This window comes from Canis lupus, chromosome 4, assembly GCF_048164855.1.
Source record: "Canis lupus baileyi chromosome 4, mCanLup2.hap1, whole genome shotgun sequence".
Taxonomy (NCBI): Eukaryota; Metazoa; Chordata; class Mammalia; order Carnivora; family Canidae; genus Canis; species Canis lupus.
Window position 1 is genome coordinate 12,947,912 of NC_132841.1, and position 17,516 is coordinate 12,965,427.

Below are 17,516 nucleotides of genomic sequence, written 5' to 3' on the forward strand. Positions count from 1 at the left end.
AGCATCATCAATGTGCATTTGCTTTGGTCTCGTTCTCATTTGTCGGCTAGTACGGTTTCCTTTCCTTCTGCAAATGTCGTGAGGGTATGCAACTGATTTAAAACGAGTTTTAGGGTCACAGACCAAAAGTCAGTATTTTGTTATGGTTTACCTGACAGTATTTGGTATGCACCCCCCCTCGCCCCTCACCATAACACAATCTTGATTTGGTTAACTTCAATTTTTACTTTTTCCTCCAGAATTTTTCAAATTTGTTAACAGATTTGTCCAACAGATGGTGCTGTGCACAACATAAAGCTACGCATTTCACTTCTCAGGGCTCAGCTGTGGCTGCAATCTAAACCTGATTCTTTAAGGTGACTCTTTGTCTCATGGCTGATAAAAACAAGTTCATCTGAAATGAACCAAAGTAGCAATTTATTTTTTATTTATTTATGTTTAAAGATTTTATTTATTTATTCATGAGAGACATATAGAGAAAGAGAGGCAGAGACACAGGCAGAGGGAGAAGCAGGCTCCATGCAGGGAGCCCAACATGGGACTCGATCCCGGGGCCTCCAGGATCAGGCCCTGGGCTGAAGGCGGCGCTAAACTGCTGAGCCACCCGGGCTGCCCCAAAGTAGTAATTTTTAACTGAAAAGTCTGTTTCTGTAGTTACTGTTGATATAGTTAGATAATAAATTACAGAAAATTTGTTTTTTATTGTATAACATTATAGGTACCAGTTTCTCTTTCCTGCTTCAATTTCCAAAAAAAAAAAAAAATAGCATAATTATTTCATCTAAGATGTATTATTTTAAACTTTCATTTAGTCTCATGGCAATGACACAGCAAAGAAACATTTTCCTGGCAGTGTAGCATTGTTTGGGGAGCTTCAGCGATACTTTGCTCCACTATAGTAATTGGGATTTTAAAATAATAGCATAATTCCCATATCCTCAAAGCATTCTTGTTATTACTTAGGTAGCAATGATTTTGATTTTAAAATCTAATAAATATGGCTACACAAGTCTACACACTGTCCAGAGAAGCACTGACTAAAAGAAATATAATGTAAGCCACATTTGTAATTTTAAATTTCCTTATAGCAACACTGGAAAGATAAAAGGGAACAGGTAAAATTAATTTTAACAATATTTTTTACTTAGCTGAGTGTATCTAAAATATTACCATTTCAACACGTAAATGATATAAAAATTATTAATGAGATATAGATTTGGAGGGAGGGGTTTGCTTTGTATATCTGGTGTTTTTTACACTCATAGCACATCTCAATGCATACTAGCCTCATTTCAAGTGTTCTGTAGCCACATGTGGCTAGTAGCAACTGTAGTGACAGTGCAAGACTAGAGCATTTCTCAAACTCTTCAATTTTAAGACCTCCAAGGAGGATTCTCAAGGATTCTTTTTTTTTTTTTTTTTAAGATTTTATTTATTTATTCATGAGAGAGAGAGAGAGAGAGAGAGGCAGAGACACAGGTAGAGGGAAAAGCAGGCTCCATGCAGGGAGCCTGACGTGGGACTCCATCCGGGGTCTCCAGGATCAGGCCCTGGGCTGAAGGCAGGGCTAAACCGCTGAGCCACCCGGGCTGCCCAGGAAGGATTCTTCTACTAGTAAATACTCCTAGTTCGAGCAAAACCATAAATTGCAAAACATCCCTTGGAGTCTGACTTTGGAAGCACAATTTTAAACATGCTTAATGGAACTCCATGAATTTAACTAAAGGTTTTTTTTTTTTTTTTTTTTTAAGATTTTATTTATTTGACAGAGAAAGAGAGAGCTCAAGCATGGGCAGGGGAGAGGAGCAGAGGGAGAGAGAGAAGCAGACTCCTTACTGAACAGGGAGCCCGATGTGGGGCTTCATCCCAGGACCCTGAGACTATGACCCAAGCCAGAGGCAGACGCTTAACCTGCAGAACCACCCAGGCACCCCTTAACTAAAGGTTTTAAACAAACTTATGAAGTGAATTCAACTTGTTGCACTTTAAAGATGATGTTTTTTTGGGGGGAGTAGAATGAATATTTTGTGTTTTATGGTATCTTTTTCTTAGCAGAGAATTGACAAGTGCTAGAACAAGATCCCTGTCTGCTGCCAAAGAGAAAAGTTGCTCCTGTCACATGACATCCTGGTGGTAACAGCAGGTTTTTCACACCCAGACCACCTGTCCTCTGTCATTCTAGCCTCTTACTTCAATAAAGCTTTGTTAACACACCTGCTTCATTAGCGTAACCATCTATGGATGCTTTTGTCTCCGCTCACTAGTGGTAGAAATAAATCTTAACACCACCATATTTTATTTTTCCTGAATACATATTATATCCTTTTGAGTCATATAAGAACTAAGATGGTACCTTTATGAGTAATGGAAAATTAAAATAGCAGTTAACATTTACGTAACATTTTTATTCCACACAAAACACTTTCATAGGCATCCTTCATTTGAGAACATAGAAAGGCCAAAGCGTATTATAGAAAAACAACTAAATCTGGAGTCAGAAGTCTGGAATTTAGAAGCCTAAATCTAGATCTTTTTACAATCTCCTGACTTGGTGGTGGTAATGAGGAGGCATCAACCATGACCAGGGCTTCAACTAGCCTTGTGTGATTTGGAAAAGGGTACCAGTGGAGTGGACACCACTCTACAGGTAAATGATTTGAGAACATTAGATAGAATACCCCTTTGTTCTGTAGCCAGTGTCAGAGCAGATGGCTTGGTAAGTGGAAGAGTCAAGATTTTAGCTCCGACCTGCTCTCCTGCACAACTGTATATGGCACCAGTGACAAATACTAACGTTGATTGATTCTTTTTTTTTCTTTTCAAGATTTTATTTATTTATTCATGAGTGACACAGAATGAGAGGCAGAGACACAGGCAGAGGGAGAGGTAGGCTCCATACAGGGAGCCCGACGTGGGACTCGGTCCCAGGACTCCGGGGTCACGCCCTGAGCTGAAGGCAGACGCTCAATTGCTGAGCCACCCAGTGTCCCTGATTGAGTCCCATGTTTCAGACGCTAAGAACTTTATACATATTAGCTTGTCAGTTTCCCCTGAGTTCTCTATGAGGTATCCTTACTTTATAGATTGAAACTAAAGTTTAAAGAGATTGAGTGCTTGGTTAGGGTTGCACAGCTAGTAAGTGGTGGGGCATGTTGGGAATTCCAGTCTATGCAGTGTCTACAGATCCTGATTCTAACCCCCACGTTACACTGGGAAAATTATCCTCTTCCTTAAACTTATCTTTTTATGAATTTATTTTATTAAAATAGTCTATTAAATTCTAACTACTAAACTGCATTTGGAAAGGCTTTACAAGTTTTGAAATACTACAGAACCATAATCTAATCTTTATGATTGTGTTGTTTAGTAAAAATCAGTTATCAAAATACTAGCTAGGGTGATTTTTAAATATTTGAGTTTTAAGATTTTCAGAGAATAAAGTACAATAGGACTGGTTATACAAAGAGCATACACGCTAGTTACAAAGGATTCATTTATGGAAGAGGTTTAAAAAGGAGACATTATGGGGCACCTGGGTGGTTCAGTGGGTTAAGCATCTGTCTTTGGCTTAGGTCATGATCCCTGGGTTCTGGGATCAAGCCTTGTGTCAGGCACCCTCCTTAGTGGGGAGTCTGCTTCTCCCTCTCCCTTTCCCCCTCCCACCACTCGTGCTCTCTCCCTCTCAAATAAATAAAATCTTTAAAAAAAAATGTAGCAAAGAAACTCTTTCTACTATTACCAAGATAGCATACAGAATCCAGGACAGAGGGCTACATCATCATTTCTTAAAACATCTGACAGATGTCCTGAGTATGGCAGCACTGGGGGCATCATTTGTGTAAGCAAGGATAGGACTAATTCCTATTGGAAATTGTTTTGTTTTGCTTTTAAAAAGAAACACAAGTCTGCATGAAATCATGGAAGTCCACTGTATGATAAACCTTAAAAATTAAAAAAAAAATTCCACCTGTGACTGTTGGGACATACTAAAATATATACTCAAAATCAAAGGAGAACATATTAGAATACTCAATGTTTTTGCTAGAACTACAAAATGTCCGATGAGGTAGCAAGTGGCCATATGTGGCTATCTGAAATTACTTAAACAAAATTAAAAATCACCTTCCCTCAGCTGCACTAGTCACATTTCAAGTACTCCAGAATCACAGGGGACTAGTGATTACTGTCAGACAGCATACACAGAGTATTCCCATCATCGTATAAAGTTCTGTTGGACAGCACTATTTTAGAATGTTTGGTATTCTTGTTATTCTGGATTATTGTTACTTTCTCAGAGTTTTCCTCAAAGTAAATGCTCCTCTTTAACTTTTGTCTCCTAGAGATTAACATTAATGACGTTTGGAGTAAAGGAAATAGACTGATGAGAACTCTTCCTCCAGATAGCTACATAATTTTCTTAAATTTATTTACTTATTTATTGTTAAATATTTTATTTATTTATTCATAAGACAGAGAGAGAGAGAGAGAGAGAGAGAGAGAGGCAGAGACACAGGCAGAGGGAGAAGGTGCAGGGAGCCCCATGTGGGACTCGATCCCGGGTCTCCAGGATCAGGCCCTGGGCTGAAGGCAGCGCTAAACTACTGAGCCACCCGGGCTGCCCATAGCTACATAATTTTAAAGAGGTTCCTCCTTCTGCCCCTCATCAGCAATGAGGGGGAGCCGAAATCAATGTTGCATCTGACTCTGGGAGTTCAAAGGTGATTAAGACTTGTACTCTGGGGATGCTTGGATGGCTCGGCAGTTGAGTGTCTGCCTTCGGCTCAGGGCATGATCTCGGGGTTCTGGGATTGAGTCCCATATTGGGCTCCCTGCATGGAGCCTGCTTCTCCCTTTGCCTATGTCTCTGCCTCTCTCTCTCTGTGTCTCATGAATAAATAAGTAAAAAATCTTAAAAAAAAAAATAAGACATGTACTCAGCCCTCAGGAGGTTACAGTACCAAGGTAGCTTGATTAAAAAGAAAAAAAAAAGAGGGTGCCTGTGTGTCTCAGTCGCGTAAGCATCTGCCTTCAGCTTAGATCATGATCCCAGGATTCTGGAATCGAGTCCCACATCGGGCTCCCTGCTTGGCAGGGAATTTGCTTCTCTTTCTCCCTATGCCCTTCTCCCTCTGCTTGTGATCTCTCTCTCTCTCTTGCTTTCTTTCTCTCAAATAATTAAATAAAATCTTTATTTTTTTTAGAGATTTTATTTATTCATTCATGAGAGACACAGAAAAGGAGGCAGAGACATAGGCAGAGGGAGAAGCAGGCTCCATGCAGGGAGCCTGATGTGGGACTCGATCCCGGGACTCCAGGATCATGCCCTAAGCCAAAGGCAGATGCTCAATCACTGAGCCACCCAGATGCCCTAAATAAAATAAAAAATAAAGGAAAATCTGTGTGTAATAGAGGCTACATTTCAGTAACTAGTAATCTACTATATTGACATTTAAGAAACACTAGAAACATGGGGGCACCTGGGTGGCTCAGTTGATTGAGCAACTGACTCTTTTTTTTTTTTTTTTAAAGATTTATTTATTCATGAGAGACAGAGACAGAGACAGAGAAAGAAAGGCAGAGACAGGACAGGGGGAGAAGCAGGACTCTCGCAGGAGTCTGATGCGGAACTCGATCCTGGATCCCGGGATCACGACCTGAACTGAAGGCAACCACCCAACCGCTGAGCTACCCAGGTGTCCTGAGCAACCGACTCTTGATTTTAGCTCAGGTCATGATCTCAGGGTCATGGAATAGAGCCCCGCATCAGGCTCCACACTCAGGGGGGCGTCTGCTTGAGATTCTCTCTCTTCTTCTCTGACACTCTCCCTGCTCATGTTCTCTTTCTCTCTCTCTCTCAAACAAACAAACAAACAAATAAATAAAATCTTAAAAAAAGAAACACTAGAAACATGAAAATATTTATATACTTTATTTTTCTTAAATCAAAATAACCTCTCTGGAAAACCCATTTCTCTTCTTCTCTCCATTTTTAAATCCTGAATCACCTAAAGTACTTTATTATTTTCAAAATGCTAATTCAATTCATTCTCTTAGGATGTATTCTTTTTAAAACTTTTATTTTATTTATTTTATTTTTATTTATTTTTATTTTTTTAAAGATTTTATTTATTTATTCATGAGAGACAGAGAGAGAGAGAGAAAGGCAGAGACAAAGGCAGAGGGAGAAGCAGGCTCTAAGCAGGGAGCCTGATGTGGGACTCGATCCCGGGACCCCAGGAACTTTTGTTTTTAAAAGCTTCTATTTATTTATTCATGAGAGACACACAGAGAGAGGCAGAGACATAGGCAGAGGGAGGAGAAGGTTCCTCACGTTGGAAGCCCGATGCAGGACTCGACCCCAGGACCCCAGGATCACGCCCTGAGCTGAAGGCAGACACTCAACCACTGAGCCACTCAGGTATCCCTCTTTTTAAAACTTTTAATTGTGTTTTCTTATCAATTTCCTTTTAAGAGTATGACTACTTTTCATGCTTTAAAATAAGGTAATAAAAATTAGAAATCTTAATTACCATTGCATGTTCTTATTAGAAATCATTTGAAATTATAGATATAAATATCAGTATCACATATGATACATTTAATGATACTCATTTAAGATGACTATTCTTCTGGACCTTAAAGAGTTTGTGGGAATTTACCTACCTCTAGAGGTTTGTAGGAATTTACCTCTTTAAATTAATTCTCTTGGGACGCCTGGGTGACTCAGTGTTTAATTAAGCATCTGCATTTGGCTCAGGGTGTGATCCCAGGGTCTTGGAATCGAGTCCCACATTGGGCTCCCTGCAGGGAGCCTGCTTCTCCCTCTGCCTATGTCTCTGTCTCTCTCTCTCTGTGTCTCTCATGAATAAGTAAATAAAATCTTTAAAAAAATTATTTTCTCCTCCATCAGACACACATTTCTAAAGTAAGCGCAATACAGTTAAGTCTTTGGAAGAAAGATACAACAAGATTTCAACCCTAGTGCTGCTACTTAGTTTCGGTAACCTTAGGTAAGTAAGTTGACTGGTCTGAACTTCAGTTCTCTAAAGTGTGATTAAAACTATCTACTTCGGGCAGCCCCAGTGGCACAGCAGTTTAGCGCTGCCTGCAGCCCAGGGCGTGATCCTGGAGACCCTGGATCGAGTCCCACATCAGGCTCTCTGTATGATGCCTGCTTCTCCCTCTGCCTGTGTCTCTGCCTCTCTCTGTCTCTATGAATAATAATAATAAAAAAAAAACTATCTACTTCGCAGGACTATAGGTTTGTTTTAAATTTTCTTACAGAAGGGAGTTTATCACTGCCTCATGAATGGTAGAAACTCAACAATTATTAGTCCTTCCACCCTGCTGTAAGAACATCTTTAAATTCTTGGTTGGCTGCTATTGTGTCTTATACAGAAACTTTGGCAGACAATTTTTTCTCTAGAATAAATAGTGACAACAGCTGATATTTATTGAGGGCTTACTGTGTGACAAAGGCTGTATTTCACAAGTGCTTCACAGAACTATTTTTCCCAATAACAACCCTATGAAGCAAGGAAGGTGATCTCCGTTTTACAGAAGTAAGAGTCTCACAGGGACCAAAGAACTTGCCCATGCTCATCCCTCAAACACCCAAGTCGGTCTAGCTCCTTTGTGCTCACTTTGAAACCAGAGACTATGCTGGATGCATTCCAAAAGCCAGTGAATTAAATGCCAGGATAGTGAATTTTATGATATGTGAATTATATCTCTAATAAAGCTCTTTTTTAGAACAAGTGCTGGATTTGTAGTGATGAGGAAGTCAGTCTAAAGATTTATTCTGTGGCGAACTTGGTCTATGTTTTTTATCTTTTCAAAGGAAAACTCTGCACCAAGTACCTACTCTCAAAACAAGTCTATTCTCAAAGTCTAGTAAGAAACCCTGCTTCATTCTGAGGGTTAGTTGAGGGAAGAGTGTATGATAAGTGACATGCTCAGCCACGTGGCCTTAGTAGGTCACAGAATATGACACAGACTCCAGTAACTAGCCTGCAATTTATTCTTTTCCGTGATCATTGCCCAAGAGAAATTAAAAATTCATGAAGAATGTTGGAATAATCGGGGAGAAAACAGAGACACAGGAAAGGATCCAGAAAGAATTATTCCAAAAATAAAATGTGAACGTATTTCCTTAAAAATATTCTGCATGCTTTGCATACCTTCCATTATTATTCACCTCCTCCTTACACATCTTGCACTTAGAAAACTCTATTGGGTTTGGGAAAGCTGAATACATTTGACTAAAGGCCGGAAGAATCATCATCGTAATATTTGTCCATTAGTATTGTGAGAAAAAAAGCTGTGGGATTAAAAGGAACTTCATGCCTGAGATTCAGAAAGCAGCAATAAATGCCAGGGAGCTGGACTCCCAGCTCAAGATACAAATAAGTAGTGTTCAAGCAACATTAACTTCACCACAGCCAGTCCTTTGATTCCTACCTGCAGACATTTATAGAGACAAGGAGTTCGTCATAATTACCTTCATCCATGCCATTAAGTAGTTCGGTTAAATCTTCATTTTTACTGTCAAACTGATGCTCCTTCCACGTCTCACCATTTTCACTTCGAAGAACAATGAGTTCTCTCTCTTTTCCTCGCATAGACCCAAAGTGAGGGATTTCCACTATGACAGGGCTGGAAAAAAAATCCACATTATTTTGCTATCAAATGAAATATATTTATAGTATCATACTTTCAAGACAGTTTCATTAACAGTATTCATTTGAAAATCAGAGGTGCCACTAAGGTTGGGAATGACTTCAAAGCTGCAGAATCATTTGCTAATTAAATAATATGTTAGAAGCCTGAAAACATGCCATCATTCATTCATTCACGAACAATTCATAAGGGCCTACCATATGTTAGGCATTTGATTTAGTAAAGGGAAAATATTCAGCATATCTAAACAGGATTTTTGAATCAAGGAATTGAAAGCTATTAAAATAGACCATAAGCAAGTTGGTCCATTTTTAAAAACATGATAGCTCTATTATATTATACAAAAAGCTAATGATTTAAAAGGACACAGTCAGTTCTTTGAAAAAGAAATTCTGTATATTTCCTACTTTGAAAGATCACAAGTGTTTGACCCCTAAGCAAGCAAACGATCGACCTAATTCACTGCCTCCAATAGTGACTTTCTATGACTTTGATGGCCTGTATAGTTAAGGCGGTTTCACTCATTTCTAATTTGTGAAATGGTAGTGGGCAGCTTAATTTCCTAACTCTAGTATAACCTGCACAGGAATATTTAAACTTTCTGAAAAAGCACTTGTTGGTCTGAAATTGTAATATAGAGATATATTAATTTTTGACAGTGTCCTTTTGCAAAAGAATGTAAAAGGATGGCTGCAAATTGAGGATAGCCAATCGAGCACAGGAATAATTTTATTAACTTTTAAAATAGGATAAATGCTAAAAAAGATGGATGGAAGTAAGCAGACCACAATCACACACAGTTTATGTAGTTGGATTGTGCAGCTTTATTTTATGACATTTAAGTAGACAGTATCATTATTCTCCTACAGAGGTTGTATGTAACCTCACCTCTTAACCTATATGTTTATGCACATGTGATAATAGAAGACAAAGGCTTCAATAGGTAAGAGCATAAAAAGGGAGAGTCATTGTAACGATCCAATAATGTAAGTAGATATGAATGTATCATTTATTACAAAATCATTTACTTAAAATGGGATGATAGATGTGGGAATTTTCCTTTTGGCAAAATAATTATAATTAATTCAAATGAAGGCTATTAAAATTTTTTATAATGTCTTTATTTTTTGATAGGTAGAAACAAAATCAACTATTCCTAAGAGTGTTAATAATTTTAAGAGTTATGATATTTACTATAGGTTTTAATCACATCTGATTTGACATTAAAAAAAATTTTTTTTGAGAACTAGATACAATCTTTGCAGGTTAATGTATCAGATACTGTCTCTGTAAATATTTAAGGAATGTGGCTTTGTGTAGGACATTCAACAATACTGGAGAGAAGGTATGAACCAGGGCCTTTGACCAAGGTGAAAGCCAAGCATAACTTTTCATAACAGGTCTCTTCATGCAGACTGCCAAGGCAAATCCACCAATCAGACAGACGAGCAAACAAACAACAAATACCAACACATTTCAGCTTAAACGAAACAAAACAAGACACTTTAATTAATTTAGTAGAATATTCTCTCTGCTGCCTATTTGGCTTTCTTTAAGTATCTTCTATTCCCAGCATTTATCAAAATCAGTTGACTTATTGAGGACTTTTCTTTTGCAAAGCCCATAAAGATTACTCAGTATGTGGAAGTACGTACTTTTAAAAAAAACTGGAAGTCCAGACACGTAATATATATATATATATATATATATAAAATATATACACATATCTATATTCACACATGTACCTACTCATTTATAGCAAATGTCACTTCAAAGCCTGCAAATACCTTCTCTTATACTGGGTTACAGTGAGGTCGTCAGTCTGTCTTAACAACTATCAGAAGCAGTTGAAACATTTCAAATTAAAGGAAGGTTTACAAAAGCACAACGTCATGAAGCAGAATGCTTGCGGTGGATTCCACATGCTCGGGAAGCACGAGAGAGGGAGCAGGGCTACAGTAAGTCAAGCCACTATGGTTTCTGTTTCTTTCAGTGACACGTATCAACTGAAAGCATTAAAAACTGAAAAGATAAAAATAAAATTAAGACGAGAAGACCATGGGTGTGACAGAAAAAAAAAACTGAAAATGGAAAGAGAGTTGTAGACATTCTGTATCTTGTCTATAAAGGTCCTACCCAATAAATTTTGTTCCTTGCGGCCCAAGCTGCAGGATTCGGCTAACCAAGCTCTCACCCTCATTTACAGGGGGAGGATTGGTAGGAAGGTGCAGTTTACTGAATAACATCCATGCAGCAGGAAGAGAAACGAGAAGGGGAAACTGTGAACAAACTGTCCGTCACGACAGAGCCAGCCTGATCAGCACCCAAGTGCCACCTCAGAAAACGAATTCATTTTTCCTTTTTGCAAAACACCGCATCACAATGGATTACCACCCTGAAAATCATCTTTAAAGAAGACGTGCACCCAGAGTAGCCATTGATTCAATGTTGGTGAGAGAGTTTCGGCGTCTACGTTTTCCCCTAAGAAAGGTGCCTTGACTTCTCTGGGGGCTGCGGGGTTCCGTGCACTCACTGAGCAGAGAGCATGCTTCTCGGTTAGTAAAAGCTTTGACCAGCAAACTCAGTTAAGGAAGTATCAGCCTATTAGCTTTCCAGAGAGTCACACAGCTCTGTGACCTCCGACACTACACGAAAGGTGTACTCGATCAAAATGGTCCAACTGAGTAGTTTTAGTGCTTAACTCCTTGAGTTAAAAGAGGGTGAAGAAAACCAAATATATCACACAAGGGCCAAGATAAAGATTGACAAAATCACTTACCCTAAAAATTGTGCCCCTGCAGGACCCATTTCTACCAGCCTACTGGCTAATCCCTCTCCTTCCACCATGGGGGGTGGGTTGGCCAGTTTATGTCTCTTTACCAGTCGGCAGGTGATTCGGGTGGGGGCTGTACACTTGCGTGGCGGGATGATGATTCTCATCCCGTGGTGACGGCTCCCTCTCATGGAGCCGCCTCTTGCATCCACCATGAAGCTAACCAGAAACCTGCAGGGAGAAGATCAGAACCCAAATCAAGGACAGAAAGAAACTGTCTTCCCAGTAGGTCTTGAGAGTCAATGTTAAGGTTTAAAACCACAGACAATGTAGCTATCGTTTCCTCTCTTTAAAAATAAACTGGAAGTGGATACAGTGGAGTCACATCAAACATGCCCTTCAGCCTGTGAACCAGGGAATAAGTGGGACATGACAAACTGCTTTTGGTGGGATGTGGCCCCGTAACAGACGCCGAACCCTTTGTCAGATGCTCAAATTGAGGAATGTTTCAAAGCTGGAATAAAAACTGGCTCTCACAGGACTGTCATGCACGTAAAACCCAAACCCAGACCATCCTATGTGGAGTCAGTGGATGACTTCAGCTATATTCAAGCATCATTTTTTTTTTTCAAGCATCATTTTTAACTATAAGTGGTTTTAGCCATATGCTGACTATGGAATCTCTATCTCTGACAAGTCAGATGAAACTCCACAGTATGTCTTAACATGTACAACTCATAAAATAAAAATATGCTTAATCATACCAAACACTCTAATTTTTACTACCACAAAGCAGAATTTAAGGATAAAAGCAGATGGCTAGGTTTGCTAAGGCAATTTTGATGGAAAGGAATTTAATCTTTTCAGTATAAATTTGGCTTTAAAACTGTTTAAAATAACTGACACTGGTGTATCTGTATAGCCATACAAAACGGAATATTTAGACTTTTAGAAAATGTCTCTAAATTATATACTCTAATTCCACCATTGGCCTTTCTATTAAAGCTAATGAAGAAAAATTATTTTTCTTCATGTAGATATGAAAATGTAAAGAAATGACTAGTATCTTATCTTTGTTATTGCAATTCCTGATTCCTATCACATGCTTGTGGAGAGTCCTCCTCGAATCTTTGGTATTATAAAGCACTCTGGTGAACATAAGCTAGTAGTCCGACATATGGAAGAGTGCAAGTCAAACAGGAGAACACACGTCCTTTTGCATCCCAATGTTCACATGTGAAAATGTGCTTATTACTGAAACAGCAGCAAATGTTGATAATTAGAAAATTATCTGAATATCTATGGTATTGGGCAGGGGTATAATCCCATCCATCAAAATCCTCTACCGAATATAGTTCATCTAAATACAGTTCTAATATCCTGCAACAGATTTTAGGGCCGTGCACGGAGGTCGTAGCTGGAGACCCTTTCCTCAAGAGTAATGCTTCTCGACCTCAGAAGAGTAACCTCTTCAACAAAGCAAACTGACCTGCCTCCCCATAGAGAAAGGCAATAGCACAGGGCTCGTTTTTCAGCCAATCAGATGTTCAGAACCAACTCTGGTCATCAGTGAGGTGTAATCAACTCCATACCCTGCTGGGTATTTTAGATTTAGCTATTTTCCTCTGGATTATGCATTTTTGTAATATTAGACATACTCTGAGAGGCTAGAACCAGTGTAGTAGTCAAAGTAAGAGGGGAAAGAGACTGATCTCGTCAAAAACAAAACAAAACACACACCTCCCAAGTCAAAGACAAAGATACTTGTTCACTTGTGCAAGTGTTCACATGAACTGCTTCCAGTGCTAAATGATACCAAGGCTCACTTGAAACTGCTGTGGTGAGCCCACATTGTCTTAGATGTATTTAACAACTACCTTTACTCAGTAATGAAGGTAATAGGGCAACTTTTATAAAAGAAGCTAAAGACAAAATCTGACCCTTTCCAGCATTCAGTGGTGAAAGTCAACTCATGATTGGATATAATAGCAACAGAATGGATTAAAATGATTCAAGATAAACTCTGAGGGGTGCCTGGCTGGCTCAGTTGGTGGAGCATCTGACGCTTGATCTCGGGCTCGTGAGTTCGAGCCCCACACTGGGTGTAGAGATCACTTAAATAAAATTTCAAAAACTAAAGATAAACTCTAGGTTTGAAAGTTTGGCTGTATTAGTACAAATAAACACTGGAGTGTTTACAGTGGGAGGGCAATGTTTGTCCTAGCAACAAACAGCTGATCTCAACAATATAGATGGTAATTCAGATCAGGCCTGTCTTATTCACTGCTTGACCTGCAAAGCTGAGCATAGTTCCCAAACACAGTAAGTACATAATAAATGTTTACTGAGTGATCCACTGAACAAAAACTATTCTGTTAAGTGTGCTTCAGAATTGCATAGGTCAGACAAGGTTACTAATACTAAAAACATATCTATATGAAAAAGATGTATATATATATATGGTGTGTGTGTGTGTGTGTGTGTATACACACATATATATATAAAACCCTTGTAGTTGAGCAGTCTGAAGGCAGGTAGTATAAGAAGGTTATCTGTGTCAATATAAAAATATCCAAACTACAAAGAGTATCAGAACCAAATGGAAAAAATAGGCCTTAGAATTCTGATTTTAACTATAAATTTGAAGAAGTTTTTCTCTGGGTTCCACACAGCACCCTCCAGTGCCTAGTTGGTACTCATTAGCAATCATTTATTGTTCTAAGGTTTTCAACTTCATAGAGCCAGTAGCCTGAGGAAAGGTGAGAATATAGGTTAAGCAGGACAAGGGTCCTATCATTAATAACATCATGAAATACAGTGATTTGTTTTCTAAACTCATTCCTTACATATTCTGTGCAAAATAAAATTTCATGCAATATAACTTATTAAAAACAAATCAAAAGGTGATGTTTAATCATATTTGTTGTACCTTATTAATATTTAAACTAAATCAGGAATTCTACGAATGATCCTAAAACTAACACATGAACGTTTCTAGTTTTAAGAACAGCGGGATGACGAATGCTGATACACTACAGACATTGACACATCTAACTGTGGGAAAACTTCACATAAGTTAAAAATACAAAAAAGGGTGGTTCACATAAAGGACACAATTATCACCTTGAATCATACTGAGGAAGTGGAGAAGAATAGCTGCAAAATAATTTAGAAAGCAAATGGGAAAAATTAATGTAAGATAATTAGAAGCAAGCAACAGAAAATGTCAATGATAAGCAAAGGAAAAATAAAAACCATCAGGAAATGAAATCAAGGCATTTGGCATTTGTGGGACAACCTGGAAAACTATTCTCCTTTAGTGGCTACAGAAGCTACTCCACAGACCTGGTACTAGTGAATCATTTCCAAGTGTATACCAAGTTTATATTTTCCTTTTCAAATAAGCCCACACTAGCTGCCATTACTTTTGCTCTCCTGGACATGTCTATTGTTTCAATAAATTCAAGAGGAAGGAGAGGGAATTTGTGCATTCAAATATTTCATTTTCTCTGGTGTATGAGAAAGTTTACTTCTGATTTTATTATCCTATGCTCTCTCAACCTCTCATTTGAAGTTCAATCATTTGAAGCAAAGCAAAAGAGTTGACTAAATTAAACCCTGGTGCTTTCTTTCCAATGTAGAGAATACAAGATGCTGGTTCTAGGTCTTTGTAACATGGTGACAATCCAACAAGCTTAATACAGGGAACTCTTGAATATGCTGTTTCCCAAGTAATTTACATTTTTCTTCTTAATTAATCTTTACTCTCTCTCTCTCTCTTTTTTTTTTTTTTTTTTGCTTTTGCAATGTTAGATCCATAAACATCTAGTATCAATGGTATAAATATTTTAAGCAATTAAAACATTAATATTACTATAATTAAAGGTTTTTCTGATTGAGTTAAAGAAATGCAATGTTAATGAGTCAAAGGCCACCAGGTAGTTTATAATTTATAAAGTCCTTTCATGGCAATTATTTCTTAAATGCTATTGCAACTCTTTGTGCTACAAGCCATAATTCTGTAAGAATACTTTAAATAACCTGCAGCCTTACTATGAGTCCGACTTTTCATCTATAAAATGGGGATAATGAGTAAAACCTAACTCAGAGTGTCATTTTAAGGTTCAAATAATTAAGATAATACATGTAAGACATTTAAGACAATGCCAGGCACATAAAAAGGTAAACATTAGTTATTACAATTTATTTTAATTAAAAGCAGCAGGAAATACTTCATATAATACATACAGCATTCATAAATGTTAATTATTGTTAATTTCTTTAATTGCAAACTAATCCCCTCTTGTCCTGGATCACAACTAATTTATGGCCTAAATGCCAGTTTCAGAGGTGAAAACACCTGGATGTTTTCATCATCTCAATTATTTCCATTCCATTTGTGTGGATTCGATTATCCCAAGTTTTAATTACCTACAGGTGAAGAATCCCACATCTAAATATACGCTGATTATCAATTCAGCAATTGCAGCAGGTCACCTCCCCCAGCCTACCCCAATTCTGTCACATAATGGGGTAGTAGAAAGGAGCCTGTCTGATGTGGTTTTTACCTCTGCACCTCTGGGTCCACCCATTGGTACACTCACTTTTTAAAAGTGAATTTCTTTCTTTCCTTTTTAAAATTAATTTCTCTTCTAATTTAATAAATAATTATATAATAATAATTAAATAATTATAGAAAAGAAATAAAATACTAATTTACTAAACTTAATGATAATTTTATTTCAGGAATGCAGAAGGTACCAAACTTGACCTGAAAACTTCGGGTTCAAAGCAAAGCACAAAAGCAGTCAGCAAGGTAAATGAACAGAAATACCTACATATTTTTTATTAGGAAAATGAGATATTCAGAAATAAAACATCATTTGAATAAGTAAAATTAAGGGATATGACTAGATTTTTTTTTTAATTGAAAAGGAAAATTAAAGACCTGGAAGTAGTACCAAAACAGGCAAGAATTTTTTTGCACCAATACTTTAATTCTTTTCCTTTCTAACACTGTGCATTTTTCAACAAAAAACAGATATACAAATTTGCTCAGAAAAAAAAATTTACTCATGACTTACAAATACACATCACATATACTCAGAAACGAACTCTTAGAAGACCAATATTTCATACATATGAAGCTTGTCAATATGAATTTATAATTACAAATAATAAACATAATGTTCATTTAATAGGATATAGAAAAGTGACTTTTAGATTACTTACCCAGAATGAACAGGACTTGAGACAAGATTGACATTGTCCAAAGTATCTGCAGCCCAGCTATAATGTCTTAGAGAATCTGAATCAAATTCTCTTGTGAATGTTAGATGCTGCAAAATAAAATGATGTATGGCATTAACAACCCACACAAGACACTGGCTTCTCTGTACCTACAAAATATACTTCTATGTCTCTAGAAGTCAAGATGGTCAAAATAAACAATTTGTACTTACTCTTTTATAGGTCTACATAGATATTTCAGGGATAGCAATGAGAGTTTACTGATATATTATTTCAGTCTTTTAAGAAAACATCTTGAGTAACTGGCATGGCAAAAGGAATATCACAGTTTCAAATGGGAAGTAGACATAAATCACATCTGCTGATTACTAAAAGTGTGATCATTAGCTTCAAGAAAGGCATTTAGATGTAACCTGAAAGCGACTTTTCCATGAAACACGGTATACAACTGACACAAAACTATGATTATTTTGACTTGGGTTTTGACATTATTTCTTGAAAATGAACAATGTGAGTCTGTCAGTTCAAGGACAGTAACTGGTGGCATTAGTTGCTATCAATGCCAGTTGATAAAATTTTAGTTTTCAAGCAAAAATCAGAATTTTGTAAACTTTACATCTGTGATTAGCTCGGGGGAGATGTTAACTAATGTAATCTATTAGTTTTGCATGAGAAATGTGTCAACAATATAAAGATTTGCATAAATTGGTAAAACAGTATTTTCCAAATCACCAATGAACTGCTAACCATGATTTCAACTACTTGAACATATAATTAACTCCAAATTAATCTTATAATTATAAAATTCCTTCCC

General features: G+C 37.5%; 1 protein-coding gene across 15 annotated transcripts in view; it reads right to left on the reverse strand.

Moving 5' to 3' along the window:
* The window catches only part of ANK3 (ankyrin 3), a 662,261-nt gene that overhangs the window by 64,771 nt on the left and 579,974 nt on the right, over positions 1-17,516 (reverse strand). For 9 of the 15 annotated variants that reach the window (XM_072823191.1, XM_072823187.1, XM_072823185.1 and 6 more), the window contains 3 exons: positions 16,685-16,791; positions 11,459-11,683; positions 8,501-8,655 (listed from right to left, as the gene is read on the reverse strand). In XM_072823191.1, coding sequence (XP_072679292.1) covers positions 8,501-8,655; positions 11,459-11,683; positions 16,685-16,791 — 487 coding nt within the window. Of the gene's footprint in view, positions 1-8,500; positions 8,656-10,815; positions 10,915-11,458; positions 11,684-16,684; positions 16,792-17,516 lie in introns of all 15 variants that reach the window. The other 6 variants (XM_072823184.1, XM_072823195.1, XM_072823194.1 and 3 more) reach the window with 1 other exon arrangement.